Source organism: Orcinus orca, chromosome 3 (assembly GCF_937001465.1).
Source record: "Orcinus orca chromosome 3, mOrcOrc1.1, whole genome shotgun sequence".
NCBI lineage: Eukaryota > Metazoa > Chordata > Mammalia > Artiodactyla > Delphinidae > Orcinus > Orcinus orca.
This window is the reverse complement of record NC_064561.1, coordinates 26,895,552-26,916,537: the sequence shown is the minus strand read 5'-3', so window position 1 is coordinate 26,916,537 and position 20,986 is coordinate 26,895,552. Positions and strand designations below refer to the sequence as shown.

Below are 20,986 nucleotides of genomic sequence, written 5' to 3'. Positions count from 1 at the left end.
GTCAGCTCTTGGCGTGTAAAGGCCAGCAGGCAGCTGGTATTGAGATTCTGTGCGATGTGCACTGGGGGGCTGGGGAGATGCACTGCCTGGCATCTGGGAGCGCAGCCTGTCTGCTGCGGGGAGAAGTGACATCAAACCCTGGCCCCGTCATTCACTAGCGATGGGACCTGGAGCAGGTCTCAGTCAGTCACTCACTCACATCCCTGGTGGTCCTGGGCACATCTACCTCTGAGGACAGGGCACACAGTCTCTGCCTCGAGGGCTCACCGTCTCCCCTGTTCAGGTATGGTGGGTAAACGCAGGGCATTAGGGAATTCAGTAGTGCACTCAGCCAGCTTCCTTCACCTGTAAAACTCAGCTATGGCTACCTGCAGTCACTACGAAGGCTACATGAAGTGAGGCCCGGCAGGGGCTTCACTGATGTAATCTAGGTTAATTTTTACTTAGCTTTCCTCCCATTCCTCCTGGGGCTGGCCGGCCCAGCAGGAAGGAGGGCTGTGAGGGTATGCTCTAAGGAGATCCACAAACCAACTTACTCTTTGGGGGGATTCAGGTCCTCAGGTCTTGTTTCAAAGAACTGCAGCACCTCATCACACTGAGAAATGTAGGGGGGCAGCTGGATCAGGGCCTGGAGAAGAGACACACAGGTGAGCCCAAAGGAAGGGAAGGGGTGTCAGGAATGCCATTAAGTCAGGAGTCCTCAGACTTGGGCAGGCATCAGGATCAACTGGGGGGCTGGGCCCTACTCCCAGAGTTTCAGATTCAGTAGGTCTGGCGTGGGGCCTGAGAATGTGCATTTCTAGCAAGTTCCCTGGTGATGTTGCCACTGCTGGTTTGGGGACCACACACACACACACACACACACACACACACACAGTATATATACACACATATATATTACAGGCATATTTGGACAAATAATATGTACATATTTAGACAAAGCAATAAATTGTGAACAAGGTCCTACTGTACAGCACAGGGAACTATATTCAATATCTTGTAATAAACCATAATGGAAAAGAATATGAAAAAGAATATATGTATGTATAACTGAATCACTTTGCTGTACACCAGAAACTAATATAACATTGTAAATCAACTACACTTCAATAAAAATAAATATTGTGAACTTCATGCCATGTCATTATTCTTCTACACCACCATCTCTACTGGATACTGGTGTCTATTAGATAAATATCTCATGTTCTATTCAACTAGCTGCTTACCGGTGAACATTTAGGTTATTTCCAACATGTCTGCATGTCCCAACTCATGGATCTGAAGTGTGAAAGTGAAGGGACTATTTTATGATTTGGGTAGAAGTTAGAAGTTCCCAGATTAACAAAAGGTTGAAACACCCGGGACGTCCCAATGCCCAAGTCCATGTTAATCTGCCCCCTCGGCTCATCAGTTACAGGAGCCTCATCTGTCCTTGGCCAATGGGCTGGAGGAGGTGGTGAGGGGCACGAAGTGGGCCCAGGCATTTATTATGCTGGTTTCTCTACGAACAGGTATTCATTCAGTGATTCAATAGACATTTTCTTTATGCCCAGCACTGCACTGATTTCTGTGGACACAGGACAGAATCATAGGGTACATCCCATTATGAAAGGATTTGAAACCAAGACATGGCTCAAAATGAATAAAGAGCTTAGTTTAACAAATGTTTACGTAAGCCCCCCTCTGGCACAGGTTCTGAGGATGCAAATCTGAGCGTAGTAGGGTTGTTTTGTGCACACACTCTATTATAAACTTCTGTGCAGGGAGAGGGCTAGTGCAGAGGCATGAATTTAAACAACACAGGCGTGCTGTGGAGTGAGGCGGGACCCTGCTCTCTCTGCAGACAGGGCTCAGTTCCCTGGTGCCTCTCATATGCCTTCTTGCCATGCTGAGTGTTGAGTCTGGAGTGGAAGAGACATGTCTTGTATCTTCTGTAGAAGAAGCCTCTAAAAGCTATCCCCTCACAAAGTGATTTTCCAACCCTAGCATTGGGTTATGAGGGACTAATGGAAAGATAGATGGGGGTCTCCAATGTGGTACCTTCTACAACGCTTTCAGAGGTATTTTGACCTGGATGACCTATTTTTCCAAGTTTTAAAAAGTTTTAATTTTGAAATTAAATCTTACCACAAATTTTATTGTGGTAAAATACACATAGATCATTACTGTCTTCACCTTTTCAAAAAAATATTTATTTATTTATTTTTGGCTGCGTTGGGTCTTCATTGCTGTGCATGGGCTTTCTCTAGTTGCGGTGAGTGGGGGCTACTCTTTGTTGCGGTGCACAGGCTTCTCGCTGTGGTGGCTTCTCTTGTTGTGAAGCATGGGCTCTAGGTACATGGGCTTCAGTAGTTGTGGTTCACGGGCTCTAGAGTGTAGGCTCATTAGTTGTGGTGCACGGGCTTAGTTGCTCCACGGCATGTGGGATCTTCCCGGACCAGGGCTCGAACCCATGTTCCCTGCATTGGCAGGCGGATTCTTAACCACTGCGCCACCAGGGAAGCCGCAGGTCTTCACCATTTTTAAGTGTACAATTCAGTGGCATTAAGTATATTCACACTGTTGTGGAACCATCACCACTACCCATCCATCCAAGAACTCTTTTCACCTTGTAAGACTGAAACCCTATACCCATCAAACAACAACTTTGCACTCCCCCTCCCCAGCCCCTGGCCACCACCATTCCACTTTCTGTGTGTATGAATTTGCCTACTCCAGGTACCTCATATAAGTGCAATCATACAGTATTTACCGTCTAAGTGACTGGTTGATTCACTTAGCATTATGTCCTCAGGGTTCATCCACATTGTATCATGTGTCAGAATGTCTTTCCTTTTCAAGGCTGAATAGCATTCCATCCCATGTATACAACACATTTTGTTTATTCATTCACCCCTTGGTAGTCACTTGGGTTGCTGACCTGACATGACCTTTGAGTCAGGCTCTGACTTTAAGCCACTTCCCCTCTCCTGATGTATGACCTGGCCCAAAACTAAGGTGGGGAAATCTGTAAGGTAAGTGGACATGTTTTAGTAGCGTGCCTTCCCTGGTCACTGTCTACTTTCTATGCTGTATAAAGATAGGATGAAGGATGCTGACCTAAGGGCCTGGTATTTGTGGCTCACTGATTTTTTTTTATTAGCCTTGAAGTATCCCCTGCTCTGTAGCAAATCCCCAGGGACCAGCCTTTTCCAGGCCAGAGGCAGGGAGCCCAAGAGGGAGAGAGTGGATACATCCCACTTCCCATTTCTGACCCTCTTCTCTTTCTGGTTTGGAGCAGCGAGTATTCATTTTCCTGCTGTCTTGGGGCTCCCTGTGGGTCGCTCTTTCCTCTGAAATCCTGCAGCTCTTGCAGTTGGAACCACATAATGAAGGGGCTGATTATATGCTGGACCGTGGTGTGTCCTGGCTGCTTCGTGGGCAGAAATCTTGTGGCTCCCCCCAGACTGCAAACACGACATTCCCTTATGTTGGCTCAGCACTTGATGGCTCCTCAAATGTGTTCATCTGCATCATGTCATGTCACCCTGAAAGGGCTGGCCCACTTTAGAGATGGTGAAACAGAGGTTCTGGGGAAGTGACTAGGACTTGAGCCCCCCAGCGACTCCAGCTCCTCTACCCCAAATCCAGAGGATTTCCTCCTGCACCTTCCCACATGGCTTGACAGTGCTGGGAGGACCCTGATGCCTGGTTGAAAGTATCTGCTGGATAAATGATGTGAGGAAGAGGCTTGGCCGTGGCCACGTGGCCCTGGGTAAGCCCAGAGGTGGCCATGGTTTCTGCCTACAGGGGGCATCTCTGCTGAAATGGGCAGAGACCCTGAATGGACCAGTGCGGAAGGGACAACGAGGCCCATGGAAACCTCCCGACAGTGCCAAGTTCTCTTTAGGTTTTGAGCAAATCCTAGGAGGTAAAAGCCAAGCCAAACCCCCAAAGCATAATACAAAGCCAAGCTACTCATAAAAGGCAGCACCGAATGCTTTGATATTTGCCCCTTTCATTTTGGAACGACAGGCTAACAGCAAAAACATGACCTGGGGCACAGCAATAGTTCTGCTTCTGAAATACCCCAGAATTGTCTCGTGTTTGGTCAGTATGACAAAGAACCGCAGTTCCAAGAAAACTCTGGTTCTGTTCCGCATGGAATCCTGGCTCTTTGGACAGATGTGGCTGCTCGATGCAGAGGCAAGAGGAGAGGTGAGGAGGGCAAGTCCTGCTTGCCTGTGTAATAGTGAAAGGTCAGACAGATCCAGCTCCTGGTTCTGGCTCTAGCCATGTCCTATCACCTCTGAGCCTCAGTCTGCTCATCTGTAAAATGGAAATAACTAACACCCATCCTGGAGGGTTGTGCTACAGAACAAGTGAGCAAGTGGCTGTAAGGTTTCCATCATATAGTAGCTGCTTGATAAACATTCAGTTAACCCCCTGGCTCTCTAAACTGTACCAAGTACAATAGGGTGCTGTGGGACTTCCCTGGCGGCACAGTGGTTAAGAATCCGCCTGCCAATGCAGGGGACACAGGTTCGAGCCCTGGTCTGGGAAGATCCCAAATGCCACGGAGCAGCTAAGCCCGTGTGCCACAACTACTGAACCTGCGCTCTAGAGCCTGCGAGCCACAACTGCTGAGCCTGCGCGCCTAGAGCCTGTGCTCTGCAACAAGAGAAGCCACCACAGTGAGAAGCCCGCGCACTGCAACAAAGTAGACCCCGCTCACCGCAACTAGAGAAAGCCCACGTGCAACAACGAAGACTCAGCACAGCCAAAAATAAATAAATAAATAAATAAATAAATAAATAAATAAATAAATAAATATATATATATATATATATATATATATATATATATTTAAAAAATAGTGTGCTGCTTCCAGGGACGACTTTAGAGTCAGCAAGGTGATTCAGTTCAATCACAACGCCTCGGCTAGAGAGAGAGAGTTTGTGTCTTCAACAGAATTTTAAGTGCATAGCACAGTACTGTTGGCCATTGTACAGCAGACCTCTAGAGCTGATTCCTTCTTGCTTGCCTGAAACTTCATGCCTGTTGATTAGTAACTCCTCATTTTCCCCTCCCCCCAGCCCCTGGCAACCACCATTTCACTCTCTGATTCTATGAATTTGACGATTTTAGATAACTCATGTCAGTGGAATCATACAGTATTTGATCTTTCTGTGACTGGCCTATTTCACTTAGCATAATGTCCTTAAGGTTTATCCATGTTGTTGCGTATTGCCGAATTTCTTCTTTTTAAGGCTGAATAGTATGCTATTGTATGTACAGGCCACATTTAGGTTGATTCTACATCTTGGCTATTGTAAATAGTGCTGCAGTGAACATGGGAGTGCTAATATCTCTTCCAAATCCTGATTGCAATTCCTTTGGACAAATATCCAGAAATAGGATTGCTTGACTATATGGTAGTTCTATTTTTAATTTTTTGAGGAAACCGCATACTGTTTTTCATAGTGGCTGTATTTTGCATTCCCACAGTGTGCAAGACTTCCAGTTTCTCTATATCCTCACCAACACCTGTTGTCTTGTTTTGTTTTTTTTTTACATCTTTATTGGAGTATAATTGCTTTACAACATTGTATTAGTTTCTGCTGTATAACAAAGTGAATCAGTTATATGTATACATATATCCCCATACCCCCTCCCTCCCACCTTCCCTATGCCACCCCTCTAGGTGGTCACAAAGCACCGAGCTGATCTCCCTGTGCTATGCGGCTGCTTCCCACTAGCTATCTATTTTATGTTTGGTAGTGTACATATGTCCACGCCACTCTCTCACTTCGTCCCAGCTTACCCTTCCCCCTCCCTGCGTCCTCAAGTCCATTCTCTACGTCTGAGTCTTTATTCCTGTCCTGCCCCTAGGTCCATCAGAACCACTTTTTTTTAGATTCCATATATATGTGTTACCATACAGTATTTGTTTTTCTCTTTCTGACTTACTTCATGTTATTGTTTTTGATACTAGCCATGCTGACAGATGTGAGGTGATATCATACTGTGGGTTTGGTTTGCATTTCCCTATTGATTCGCGACACTAAGCAACTTTTCATATACCTGTTGGTCATTTGTGTATCTTCTCTGGAGAAAGGTCTATTCAAGCCTTTGGCCCATTTAAAAATTGGGGCATTAGCTCTTTTTGCTATTGAGATGCATAAGTTCCTTACATATTGATATTTTGGGGATTAACCCCTTATCAGATATGTGATTTGCAAATATTTGCTCCCATTCTGTAGTTTGCCTTTTCACTCTATAGATTATTTATTTTGCTGTGCAGAAGCTTTTTAGTTTGATGTATTCCCACTTCTTTATTTTTGTTTTTGTTGCCTATGATTTTCGTGTCATATCCATGAGATCATTGCCAAGAGCCCTGAAATAAATCCATGCATATGGTTAACTGATCCTCAACAAAGGTGCCAAGAATACACGGCGGGGAGAGGACAGCTTCTTCAACAAATGGTGCTGGGAAAACTGGATATCCATATGCAAAAGAATGAAATTGGGCCCTTATCTTATACCATACACAAAAATCAACTCAAAATGGATTAAAGCCTTAAACATAAGACCTGAAACTATAAAATTCCTAGAAGAAAGAACTTCCCCAACTTGCTTCCCGTGAGCGTGACCAGGCTCTGCAGAGCTTCCTCTGGTAGTAAGCAACAGAAGCGGGCTAGATTTAAAGACAGTTTTTGTTGCTGTTGCACCACTGTTTTTATTTTTACTTTTAGGGTATGTGATACCAGTTTCACATTATGGTTGTGATATAAAATTTTCTCTAAAATATATATTTTTAAAGACGTTAAAAAAGTGAATTAATATAAAGAAAAATATTAATAATAATATAGGTAGTAGAATATGGTAAAAATCTTCAGGGGAGGTCTCAAGGGACTGGAGTCTGGTAAACACTACTGTTTACTGCCTGCAGAGTTTACTTTAAAACATTAGCGTTGGCCAAAATGTTTGTTTGGGGTTTTCGTAAGATGTTATGGAAAAACTCAAATGAACTTTTTGGTCAACCCATTACTACAGCACAGTAGAGGGGGTGGGGGAGGGAAGTATTGGGAATTGGGGATTAGCAGATGCAAGCTATTATATATAGGATGGATAAACAACAAGGTCCTACTGTATAGCACAGGGAACTATATGCAATATCCTATGATAAACCATAATGGAAAAGAATATGAAAAAAAATATATATATAACTGAGTCACTTTGCTGTACAGCAGAAATTAACACAACATTGTAAATCAACTATACTTCAATAAAATAAAAAATAAAAATAAAATACTACAGCATGGGCATACACACTCACACGTTCATAGGTGTGTGTGTGTGTGTGTGTGTGTGTGTGTGTGTTAGATTTAACCTACACTCTAATAATGGTGAGTTAATATCTGAAGTACCCTCATCGGGAATGAACACTTCAGCAAGTAGGAGACTCTAATCACAAGTTCTCATTTGAGAAAAGGCTACTTTGGGGCTTCAGCTATCTTCACCTCTGACCAACACTATAGCCTCTATTTACTAGCATAACAGGTGTCAGAAATAATTTTCTTCACTGGTGAAATGAGGGGTGGCCCTTGCATGAACAGAACACGGCGAGCCCAGCATTATACATCCTTCTTCATGGTACCCTGGTTCTAGGATTCTGAACCCTCTGTGTTCTACCTCTTCTTGAAGATTTTACTGTCAGACCATGGTTAGGATTAGCTGATCCTGCCACTAGGATACCATTGCATCTGTCTTAAGGAAACTTTCATGCAAAGCGGTGTCAGACAAGACAGCTGGTATTTCACTGAGTTTACAGAACAACTTGAGAGTCTGTTTAGGGAGCTGCTTGATAACAAATGCTTGTATGTGTGGCAGGATTTGGCTGTGTCTCGTTTTCTTTTTTTCTTTTTTTTTGCGGTACACGGGCCTCTCACTGTTGTGGCCTCTCCCGTTGCGGAGCACAGGCTCCGGGCGCGCAGGCTCAGTGGCCGTGGCTCACGGGCCCAGCCGCTCCGCGGCATGTGGGATCCTCCCGGACCGGGGCACGAACCCGCGTCCCCGGCATCAGCAGGCGGACTCTCAACCACTGCGCCACCAGGGAAGCCCGAGTCTCGTTTTCATTGTGTCTTTTGATGAACAGAAGTCCTTAAATTTACTGTAGTCAAATAAATGAATCTTTTTATGCTTGGTACTTTTTGTGTCTTTAGAAGTCCCTCTATACCTAGAGATTATGAAGATATTTCCTATTTTTATCTTCTAAAACCTTTTATAATTACCTCTTACATTTAGGTCTTCAATGTACTTGGAAATGATTCCATGTGTGTGCAAGGCAGGGGTTAGTTATCTTTTTTGTTTTTTCCAATACGGATACCCATTTACTGAGGAATCCTACCTTTCCTCAATGATCTACAAAGCTGCTTTTGTTAGTATCAAAGTGTCTAAATACACATAGGTCTGTTTCTGTGTTCTCTATTTTGTTCCAATAGTTGTCTATCGTTGTGCCAACACCATACTATGTTAAATACTGTAACTTTATGATAGGTCTGGTAGAGTAGAAAGTTTCTTCCTAGCTGGTAGCTAGGTTTGGGGACATCTACAGCCTTCCTCTATCTTTACCTATTGGAAACTACCAATTTCTACCAAGATAAGGCTGACAGTGATAGATCAGATCGGCTTAAGTCAGCTCACAACAATGTCAATAACAGAGACCAAATGTTACATAAAGGTCTATGCAGTCTCTAAAAGACTTCACAGGCCTTGTAACAAAAGGGATGGTTTCATCTCCTTCCAGGAGGGCAGTACCCTTGAAGCTAAGCCCAGGGAATCTGGCCAACTAAAACCCCCAAATAACTGCTCTGCTTCTTATGATGCATTAATAGCAGGGGTGGTAACTTGCATGCGGCTCATGTAACATAAGGTAACATAAGCAGTTTCTTCCCTGTGGTTAATCCAGGTCAATTCATGATCTCTGGACCATTCCAAGCATAGCCAGATACAGGCAGCTGCTGCTGTCCCTTATCCCTCCAAGATTTTATATTTCCTTTTCCAAATCAAATCTCCAGGGGTTCGGGAAGCCCTGGGTGAGAGGAGGGTGTGACTGGAGAGAAGTTGGGTGGGCTGGGGAAGAAGCAGGAGAGCACGCTTGGGCTGAGGTTTCTGGGAAGGTACCAGGTGGAACTTGCCAGCTGGCTAAGGTGACCGCAAGGGTTCAAAGTTCTTGCCAGCAGGGCCTGGACAAAGGAATTTTAGGCTCTAGAGGTTTGGAAAAGGACAAAGAGCAAAGATCTGAACTTTCCTCCGAGATCTGGGAGGCAGCAGTGGTGTCTTTGTGCCTGAGTGACGAGCCCCGCCCCTCACCGCCATCCCTTTTTTTTTTTTTTTTTTTTTGGTGGTACGCGGGCCTCTCACTGTTGTGGCCTCTCCCGTTGCGGAGCACAGGCTCCGGACGTGCAGGCCCAGCGGCCATGGCTCACGGGCCCAGCCGCTCCGTGGCATGTGGGATCTTCCCGGACCGGGGCACGAACCCGTGTCCCCAGCATCGGCAGGCGGACTCCCAACCACTGCGCCACCAGGGAAGCCCGCCATCCCTTTTTTAAGGGTATCCTTAGGAGAGAGAAGAGCCTGAGTCTAACTGCTTCTAGGAAACACATGCTTAACTATTTTGGCCTCTTGAATTTGTACTTTCATAGAGAGGCCGTAAGTGGTATGCGAGTGCCAAGTCCTAAAAGGGTTGGGTTCATCTCTCAAAGTCTCGAATACTATTATTGTGAGTAACCTTGTTGGGCCTCCATTTCCTCATCAACACAAAGGGAAAAAGAACACGTCCTCCATGTTATCGGAGGGATGAAATGTGGTCATGTCTCGTAAAGAGAAGATGCTCAATCAGGAGTGATTTTCTGCCCTTCCATGACATTTCCTGCCAAGAGAGGGGCGTCTATCCCCACACTTTCCCCCTTCAAACTTTTTCTACAGACTTACTAAAGTATAATTTATGCACCATAAAATCCACCCATTAGAAGTACACAATTCAATGATTCAAATTCAAATTATAGAGTTGGGCAACCATCACCACATTCTAGTTTTAGAACTTTTCCATCACCTCAAAAATGTCCCCAACCTCATTTGCAGTCCATCTCCATTTCCACTGCCCCAAGGCCCAGGAAACCACTGACCTGCTTTCTCTAGATTTGCCTTTTCTGCACATTTCACGTAAATGGAATCATACAACATATAGTCTTTTGCATCTGGCATCATGTTTCTGAGATTCATTCATCTTGCAGCCTTAATCAGTATTTCACTGTTGAACAATATTCTATCATATGCCTGTTCCACATTTTCTTTATCTATTCTCCAGATGCTAGACATATGGATTGCTTCCAATTTGGGGCTATTTCGAATTAATGCCGCCATGAACAATTGCATCCAATTCTTTGTGTGGACAGTTTTCACTTCTTGTGAGTATGTACCTGAGAGTAATCGTATGATACATTTCACTTTTGAAGAAACTGCCATACTGTCTTCCCAAAGTGGTTTCCATCATATGTCTCCAGCAGAATGAAGAGCTCCGCTTTCTCTCACATCCCCACCCCTTGTGTGTCTTGTTGATTACAGCCATTCTGGAGGCTGTGTAGGCATCTCAGCAATATCTTTCATTGCCCTGATGATTAATGATGTTGAACAACTTTTTGTGTGCTTATTAAGCATTGTGTGTCTTCATGGGTGAAGTTTCTATTCAATCTTTTGTCTATTTTTATTTTTTTAATTATTATTATTTTTTGCAGTACGCGGGTCTCTCACTGCTGTGGCCTCTCCCGTTGCGGAGCACAGGCTCCGGACGCGCAGGCTCAGCGGCCACGGCTCACGGGCCCAGCCACTCCGCGGCATGTGGGATCTTCCCGGACCGGGGCATGAACCCGTGTCCCCTGCATCGGCAGGCGGACTCTCAACCACTGCGCCACCAGGGAAGCCCTCTTTTGTCTATTTTTAAACTGGGGTTGTCTTTCTATTTTTGAGTTGTAAGAGTTGTTTATATAGTCTCAACACAAGTCCTTTCTCAGATATATGACTTACAAATATTTTCTCCTAATCTGTGGCATGTCTTCATTTTCTTCATGACATCTTTTGAAGCACAGAAATGTGTAAGCTTATTGAAGTCGAACATATCAATTTTTCTCTTTTGGTGTTATATCTAAGACTCTTTGCCTAAACCAAGGTCATGAAGATTCTTTTATGTTTTCTTCTAGAAGTTTTATAGTTTTAGCTTTTATATTTAGGTCTATGATCTATTTTGAGTTGAGCTGATTTTTTATGCATGGTGTGAGGTCACAGTCCAATTTTAAAAATTTATTCTTTATTTTTTGGCATATGGATAGCCCATGATCCCATCATTTGTTAAAAAGACTACCCTTTCCCATTGAATTTCTTGGCACCTTTGTTGAAAATCAGTTGAGTATAAATCTGAAGAGTTTACTTCTAGACTCTCAGTTCTCTTCCAGTGGTCCATCTGCCTATCCTTACACCAGTACCACAGTCTTTTCTTTCTCCCCCCAATAAATAAATAAATAATTTACTTATTTATTTTTGTCTGTGTCAGGTCTTCATTGCTGTGCACGGGCTTTCTCTAGTTGCAGTGAGGAGGGATACTCTTTGTTGCGGTGCACAGGCTTCTTATTGCGGTGGCTTCTCTTGCGCGGAGCATGGGCTCTAGGTGCGCAGGCTTCAGTAGTTGTGGCACGTGGGCTCAGCAGTTGTGGCTCGCAGGCTCAGTAGTTGTGGCACATGCGTTTAGTTGCTCTGCGGCATGTGGGACCTTCCCGACCAGGAATCTAACCCATGTCCCCTGCATTGGCAGGTGGATTCTTTTTTTTTTTTAAAGAAGATGTTGGGGGTAGGAGTTTATTAATTAATTAATTTATTTTTGCTGTGTTGGGTCTTCGTTTCTGTGCGAGGGCTTTCTCTAGTTGTGGCAAGCGGGGGCCACTCTTCATCGCGGTGCGCGGGCCTCTCACTATCGCGGCCTCTCTTGTTGCGGAGCACAGGCTCCAGACGCGCAGGCTCAGTAGTTGTGGCTCACGGGGCTAGTTGCTCCGCGGCATGTGGGATCCTCCCAGACCAGGGCTCGAACCCGTGTCCCCTGCATTAGCAGGCAGATTCTCAACCACTGCGCCACCAGGGAAGCCCCTGGCAGGTGGATTCTTAACCACTGCACCACCAGGGAAGTGCTACACCAGTACTACAGTCTTGATTACTGTAGCTTCATAAGAAGTTTGGAAAATGGGTAGTACAATTTTGTTCTCTAATTTTGTTCTTTTTCCAAATTGTTTTGGCTATTCTGAGCCCATACACTTTAGGATCAGCTCGTTCATTTCTACGAAAAAGCCTACTAAGATTTTGGCAGAGATTGCATTGACTCTGTGTCAACTGGGGGTGAATTGCCAATTTAACACTATTGAGTCTCCTAATCCATGAGTATGGAATGTCTCTCCATTCATTTAGAGTTTCTTTAACGTCCCTCAACCATGTTTTGTAGTTTCAGTGTATAAACTTTGTACTTCTTTTATTAAATTTATTCCTAATTATTTTATTCTTTTTGATGCTATTGTGAGTGGAATTATTTTCTTAATTTCATTTTTGGGTTGTTCCCTACTAGTAGATAGAAATACAATTGATTTTTTAATATTTGTCTTGAATCCTGTAATCTCACGAAGCTCATTTATAAGTTCTAGCAGGTTTTTTTGTGGACTCCTCATGGTTTTCTACAGTAGAGTCAGGTCATCTGTGAATCAAGGCAGTCCCTTCTAATCTGTGTGCCTTTTATTCCTTTTTCTTGCCTGCTTACACCAGCTAGAATCTCCAGTAAAATGTAGATCAGAGGTGGAGAGAGCAAATATACTTTGCTTTTGCTCCTGATCTTAGGGGGAGAAAGCATTCACTGCTCCATTGTTAAGGCATTTTTTCTATTCCTACCCTTCTCCAATCAAACTGCTAGTGATTTTAAGTTAGAGGAATAAATACTAAAGAGTAGGGAAGCTAAACAAAAGAAAAATATGCTTCTTTCTTGACCTCAGCCTCAAATCAAACAAAACATAACCAAAAGGCAGGGAGGCCCCTTGTGGTTGAGAACATTTAAGGGATTGGAAGCCAGCTGCACTGTCCAACAGGGGTTGGCTGAATAACTTCTAGAACATTCATGCACAATGGAATACTATGCAACCATTAAAAGCAGGTTCAAGAAGTTTTTTTTAATAGCATGGGGAAATTCTTTTAATATGAGAGAAAAGAGAAAGAGCAACAAAAATAACACATATGGGATGATCTCAATACCATAAAGAAATGCATGCAGAGAGAAAGGAGAGAAAGGAAATATGTAAAAACCTTCGTAATTGTTGCCTCTGAGTTGAAGGATCATGGGTGATTGGTTTTTCTAATTTCTTTATATTTTTTTCACCCGTACAGACCTTTCACAATGGGCATCCTGTAGTCAGAAAAGGAAAAGAAAAAACAAACAAACAAAAAAACCCCAAAACTACCCACGGGGAAGACACGAGACACAGGGAAGTGTTGGCATTTCTCAGACTTACCTTACAGTATTCATCGATTGGTATCAAGCGTTTGACGGCCACGTCCCGAATGTGGCTCCGCCGGAAGAGAATTTTGCCTGCAGGAGATGAGAGTGCATACAGCGTTGTAAGGGAGCATTGACAAGCTCTCAGCAACCTGGGAGAATGAGGATGTGGCTGCCTCTGGTAGGCCTGAGTGGTACCTAAATTCCTGGCTGCCGGACATCCACAGGGCCTGGATGACCCCATGCTTGGTCCTCCAAAGCCCTGTTCACAGCTCTAGTGCAAGGGCTTGAGGGAGTGGGGCTCAGTGGATAAGTTTTGGTGAGATAAGGGAGGCTGAAATCAAACCAAGGAAGGAAGACCTGATGATCGGGGGTCCCCTGTCCAACTATAAGATTATCAGATGCGGTGAGCAGTTCAGCGAACACTCAGATATGCCCTCACCCAACAGCTCAGTCCCCCTCCCTCCTCTTTCTTTGTATACCTTCTGCTCTAGTCTGATGTTTTCCCAATACTCCACGCTCTCTCATAATTCTGTGCCTTTCCCTCTGCCTGGAATACCTTCCCCATCCACTACCCCTGCTGGGAAACTCTTACACACTTCAAATGGGTTAAGAGTTCCTATCTCTTTCAGAACAGACTTGCGGTTGCCAAGGGTGGGGGGGGGGCGGTAAATATTGGGAGTTTAGGATTAGCAGAGGCAAACTAGTATATATAGGATGGATAAACAATAGGGTCCTATTATATAGCACAGGGAACTACATTCGATATCCTGTGATAAACCATAACGGAAAAGAATATGAAAAAGAATATATATATGTAGAACTGAATCACTTTGCTGTACAGCAGAAATTAACACAACATTGTAAATCAACTATACTTCAATAAAATTAAAAAAAAAACAAAAAGAGTTCCTGTCTCTGATTGTACACATCACATTGTCGATTTACATGTCTTCTTCCTTCCTACTAGTCGTGGGGCTCCGCCCAAATAGGGACTGACTCGGCTTTAGTCAACTTTTTGCCCCTGCCACATGGCACTCACGTCTGATCAATGCATGAAGGTGGATTCCACCTGCCAGAACGACAAATCCCTTCAATTCCTTCGCCAGTAAGTGTTTGTAACAGAGGGCTCCAAGCCCTCTTACCACACCGAATACTAATAGCCCATTCACTACTTGCCGGGTGACATCTGAGCCCTGGGGTGTGGTACCAGAACCTCCAGTGTGACGTATGGGCAGAGGACATGGGTCACAGGCAAAGACAAGTATATAAATGATGCCACCGAGGGTCTCAGGAAATACCCAAGATGCTGAAACATTATGGGTGAGGTTTGTTTCAAGCAAATCGGCGGGTTCCCGAGAGTCTTAAAGGAGGTCCTCTCATGGGGAGATGGTGGCCAAGCTCGTGCACTGAGGATCCAGACAGCATGGCCACACCATTCTGGATCTGTCACAGAGGCAGGGGCTGGAAAATCAGAAATAAGACATCAAGGAGCGACAAAGAGGTGGGGGATGGAGACAAGCCCCCCTGCCACGCTCATGCGGGGCGACCAGGAGGTCTCTAGGGGTCAAAAAGGAATGCACAGGGAGACCACAGCTCTCCAGACTGCAGAGCATGGAGACCTACTAAGAACTTCACCTACTTCTGGTCCAAGGAGGTAGGTCCTGGAGAAGAATTTGGGTTACGAGGCTGGCAGGGTGAGGAGAGGTTAACCACTCATCTGAGATGGTGCTGGTGAGACTGCTGTCTCCATGGGTCAGCCTTGGGTGAGCAGGGACAAGACGGCAGGAAAGGCCCATAAAGAGTTTTCATCATAGGACAGAATCGAAAGGGATGATGGGAAACAGCCTATTGACTTTTAAAGATTTGCAATGCAAGGTGGTCAGGGAGATTTGTACCCAAAAAGACCATATGGTTAAGATCACATTTAAAATAATCTGACAACGTGCTCTTGGGCAAAAAGGCACAATCAGGAAATGAAGTAGATATGGTCAACCTAATAGAAATCCTTTTTGTGTTCATTTCCATTTAATTAAAAAAGAACCCACAATGAGATGAAATACATATTCCTTATATTCCTTAATAACAAGGATCTCCTTTCTTTATAATGGTGATGGGTTTAATTCTGATGAGTGAGTCAAATTTCTGATACACCACACTTGTTAGAAGAGAAAAAAATCTAGAAGAAAATGCCTCACAGGGTTCATAGTGCTTGTCTCCGAGGGTAGAAGACAAAGCCTTTTTGTGTTCTTCTTTATACTTTCTGCAAAGTGCCTACTATAAATATTGATTGCTTTGGGAATCAGAAAATGTTCATGTCATTTAAAACGAAAAAAGCAAATTATGCAGCGAAGTGGGAAGGAGTTTACAACCTGGCCTCCCTAGAGCCGATGATATTCCCTCATTCACTCCCTAGGTGCAGGCTCTGTGTGAGCCCTCTGTGCACAGGCCCTGGGGGCCTGCCTTCCTGGCACTAGTGCTTTCCAACAGGGAGGGCCCCTGCTGACATTCTGGGTGGGGCAGTCCTTCCCTGGGTGGGAGTAATAATCACCACCCTCATGGGTGGGACCACTTGAAGATCAGAATTCCTAGGAGAATCCTGAACCTTCAGGAAAAATAAGAAGTGTGTGCCTGTGAAGAGAAATCCTACAGAGCAAACGCTTCCTGCCCTCTAATCTATTTCTCAAAATGGGAGAAGGGGTGCCTACCAACAACATTTTGGTGCCTACCAAAAACATTTTGGTGCCTACCAAAAACATTTTGGTCCCAGTTTGGTATAATTTCCCCTTCTATAAAATCAGAAGAAGGGTGGAGAGAGGGGTCTACAGGTCTCTTACTGAGAAGGCTGTGACCTGACTCGAAAAATTTACAAAGGGCATGGTGCTAGCACCGCCCTGGCACAGGGCAACCTCAGAGCCACCACGGCCCAAGAGAATTTGCCCGAGGCCCGGCCTGCAGGGGCTGGGAGAGGACCAAGAACTCAGGCATGGGAATAAAGACACAGACCTACTAGAGAATGGACTTGAGGATATGGGGAGGGGGAAGGGTAAGCTGGGACAAAGTGAGAGTGGCATGGACATATATACACTACCAAATGTAAAATAGATAGCTAGTGGGAAGCAGCCGCATAGCACAGGGAGATCAGCTCGGTGCTTTGTGACCACCTAGAGGGGTGGGATAGGGAGGGTGGGAGGGAGGGAGATGCAAGAGGGAGGAGATATGGGAGCATATGTATATGTATAACTGATTCACTTTGTTATAAAGCAGAAACTAACACACCATTGTAAAGCAATTATACTCCAATAAAGATGTTAAAAAAACAAACAAAAAAAGAACTCAGGTGCCTTCAACGTCTCCTGGGGGTGTGGCACAATAATGTCACTCCTCTTCCTGTGTGGCCTCAGTGAGTCTCTGGGCACATGTCAGGTGCCCTGCCAGCAGTGGGGACAGGAAGTCCCCTCGGCAGGAGTAGCACGTGCCGGGGAGGCCACAGGCTCCACAGGGTCAGTGAGGCCCCAAGCCAATCCCAGGGGGTCTATTCCTTCCTGTGCTGTCTTGGGAAATGCATTTACCTGGCAGAGCCTCAGCCTCCTCATCTGTAAAATGGGAGAGCAGCCCCTATCTCTTAGTAGTCATCTCCGTGATATACCAGTACAGGGCTTGGCCCTCCCTAGGTGCTTAAAAAAGGGTAATTACTTTGTTTGAAAAATAGGTTACATGATACTGCCTTATATTCTACAAGGAAGAGCACCTCTCCTGTCCTCAACCCCTAACTTGGTTTCTTAAGACCTGCCTCTGACAGGCTAATTCATCATTTATCCACAGCACAGCGGAGTGGAGTTACCGCTCAGGCCCTGGGCTGTGGGACAGAACAGAGGGGCCAGCGTCCCCCTGGCCGGTGCCTCCAGGTGAAATGCGGATCTGCTGCTTGCTGTGAAGCTTCCGTGTGAGTCACGGAGAAGGAGGGCTAGTGAGCCCGCACCCAGCCCTCCCCTCAGGCCAGCCTTCCTGGAATGGGAAGGGTGATCAGAGGAGAGAACAGCCTTTGGTGGGAACGAGCAGGCTTTTGTTTTCCATAGTGGAGGAAGGCCAAACTGTAATTCTTATTTTTCAAGCCACATCCTTTGCCAAGTTGGCTTCCCCAGCTCTTGCTGGGATGGAAAATTGCACAGGGCTGCTCTCCCCGCACCCGCCCCCCTCCCGGCCTTTGTGCTAACATGAAACTCGCTTTTGTTCTGCTGACGTGGCAGTCTTGGCAGAAAACTGACCCCTAGGAGAGGGGACGTTTCTCCCACCCATCCCTGCCCTTGGTCTCGGCCTCAAGGAAAAGCTAAGAGGTGGGCTGGGAAGGGATGCTCCAGGGGTCTTAGGGCCCAACGGGGCCTCTCCAAGCTACAAGTGGGTGTCCTGAGCAGGGACAACGGAGCCAAGTCCCTGAGAACAGCATTTTCATGAATTCGTGGGTGGAAAAGGATTACGTAACCATGAAAGCTTTCAGGGGCTGGGGAGAGGGTCGGCTCAAGTTCTTCCCTGTCCTGGGAAGTTTTTCCACAGCTGGTTTTGCCTTTCACCAGCAAAGAGCTATAACTCACTGCTTTCCTTTTTTTCCTTGAAGAAAAATATACATTTAGAGCCCATTTCAACTTAAATCTCCAGATTGATCATTTAAGTAGGACTCCAAGACATGAAAGTCCCCAAAATTCCAAAGGAATGTCCCAGGACCCTGTTTCTGCCTTTACTGAGAACCTTCCATGTGCCAGGGAGAGAAGCTTGTGAAGCAGGGGTCACTGTCCCATTTTACACATGAGAAACTGAGGCTCAAAGGTGGGGGGGAGATGTCGTATGCTTGAGGTCACAGGACTGGGCCTGTTGAACTCCAAAGCACATGCTTCAGGTGCTGAGATGTGGCTACTGCAGCTGGCATACCGGCTTTCCTCCAATAAGGAAAAAAATTCCAGTGTTCTCTCCCCGTGGAAGAACTAAAAACATGAGGTTTTTTTAGGCCAATGATCTCCCGGTAAATGGGGGCCTGGCAAATACATCTACCCTGTCTCTAAACTCACTCAATGATGACACGATGTGCTGATTGCAGAATCCTGCAGTGGGGGAGGGGAGAATGGGCCCCTGGGTGATCCATCTCAGTGCCTGCCCCCTTGTCTGCATTACGAAAAAGATTTAAAGGGCTGGCCAGCTCTAAATATTTGTAATTTAGGGTGATTGCCAATTTGCCGATTACCTGTACATAAAGATACTAGGAAGTGCTTAATTGCTGCTAGTTACATACCAGGCACTTACCTAATCCTCCTAACAACTCTATCATTTAAGAACAACTATGATCTCCAATGTGCAAATGTAGAAATGAAACTCCATGTGCTTAAGTAATTTACCCAAGGAAACAGAGTAGATGATTAGGGGCACTGGGATTTGAACCTGGGCTGTCTGACTTTGGGCATGAATTCTGAGCCTGCCATACCTGTGACTGAATCCCAGCTCTGCCATTTATGCAAGTGATGATAATTTCTTGGAGCCTCAATTTCCTCATCTGTGAAATGGGCATAGTAATGGCTGCCCTTCAGGATTGTTCTAAGGATTAAACAAGCTGATGAATGTAAAGCACTTAGCCCAGTGACTGGCCCACAACAGAGATCTAATAAATGGTAGCTATTATTAGTTGAAGCTATAACATTGGTTTGGGTAACCCAGTTTTTTGAGTTGAAGCCTTGACATTATTCCTTTGGTAAGAATTTTTTTGGGGGGGAAGGGGACACTGAATGTCTTGAGAGCAGGGACCAGCCATGGTTGCATTAACTCCTCCACAGTGCCTGACACTCAGAAGGTGCTTGGCCCACTCAGGCAGGTATGCAGGCAGGCAGAATTTCTTAAATGGCCCCCCAAAGATGTCCCACCTTAATCTCAGAGCCTGTGAATACAATGGAATCTCACTCCATGTTATATGATATGCCTCAGTTCATTTCAAGAGAGGGAGATTATCCTGGATTAGCCAAGTGGGTACAAGGTAATCACATGAGCCTTTAAAAGCAGACAGCTTTCTCCAGCTGGTGGCAGGAGGGGAAGTCAGAGATTCCAAGCACGGGAGAGAGATTCAGTGCCCTGTTGCCAGATTGAAGATGGATGAGGAATACAGGTAGCCTCTGGAAGCTGAGGGGGTTCCCAACAGACATCCAGGAAGGAAACAGGTATCTGGGTTCTAGAGCTGCAATGAGCTGAATTCTGTCCACAGCCTGAATGAGGTTGGAAGTAGACTCTTCCCCAGAACCTCCAGGTAAGTGCCCAGTCCAGCCAAGATCTTGACTTTGGTCTTTTAAGACCCTAAACAGAGAACCCAGCTGAGCCTGCCTGGACTTCCGACCAACAGAGCTGTGAGATAATAAATGTGTATCCTTTTAAGCTGCTAACTGGGTGGTAATTTGTTATGCACGACAGAAAACAAATACAGGGGGTGGGGGGTGGCTGGGATGAACTGGGAGATTGGGATTGACAAATATACACTAATATGTATAAAATAGATAACTAATAACCTGCTGTATAGCACAGGGAACTCCACTTTGTTGTATGGTAGAAACTAACACAACATTGTAAAACAACTATACCCCAATTGAAAAAAAAGAAAGAAAGAAAACAAATACAGTAGCCATTATAATAGATGCCACTCACTACACAAACTGTATGACCTTGAATTATTCTCATTTTAGAGATGGGAGAAACCGAGGATCCCAGAAGTGAAGTGTCTTGCCTAAGGTCAAGCAGCTGGTAAACAGCATAGCATCTAACTCCAAAGCCCATATCCTTAGGCACTGATTTCAACAAATGACTAAGGTCTGGTCACTGGGACAATGCCTCAAGGAGGAGGAGGGGAGAGATCTGAGAGCTGTGTTGGGAGCCCAGAGGCCCCATCTGAGAGCATGTGTCTCACTTACCTGGAAGAAAGGGAATGATCCGCTGTTTGGGGTCCTTCTGTCCTCCTTCCATGGGAAATTTGTCCAACATCTGCATCTAAATGGGGAGAATAACCAAAAAACCTGATAAATGCATCTCTGACGTTTTAAAGGAATTATGTGAACTGTGTGATTCGATATCTAAAAGTTCACTTTGTTCAGTTTTCCAAACTAATGGGGAAGGCAGTGTCAACTGGACCTAGGATATCCATGCAAACAATCCTCTAGGTCCACAGCTGCCAGACTAGTGAAGGCTCAGAGCTGGGAGAGACCATTCTCAGTTCCCCCGGGCGCTCCAGCCACAGGACCTGAAGCATGAACAACAGCCCCAGAGCCCCCAGAATTCCACAGATGGCAGGTCATCCTGTTTCCTAAGAACTGCCAGGCTGTGTTCAGGAACAAACTATGGAGACTCAATTAATCATTACCTGCGAGATCATGACACGCCCCTGCCCCACTAAGAATTCCC

General features: G+C 45.3%; 1 protein-coding gene across 3 annotated transcripts in view; it reads right to left on the bottom strand.

The window, feature by feature from the left end:
* The window catches only part of SH3PXD2B (SH3 and PX domains 2B), a 112,657-nt gene that overhangs the window by 47,175 nt on the left and 44,496 nt on the right, over positions 1 to 20,986 (bottom strand). For all 3 annotated transcript variants that reach the window (XM_049708093.1, XM_049708092.1, XM_012533838.3), the window contains exons 3-5: positions 20,500 to 20,575; positions 13,578 to 13,654; positions 537 to 628 (exon numbers count right to left, since the gene is read on the bottom strand). In XM_049708093.1, the coding sequence (XP_049564050.1) occupies positions 537 to 628; positions 13,578 to 13,654; positions 20,500 to 20,575 (245 nt within the window). The remainder of the gene's footprint in view (positions 1 to 536; positions 629 to 13,577; positions 13,655 to 20,499; positions 20,576 to 20,986) is intronic.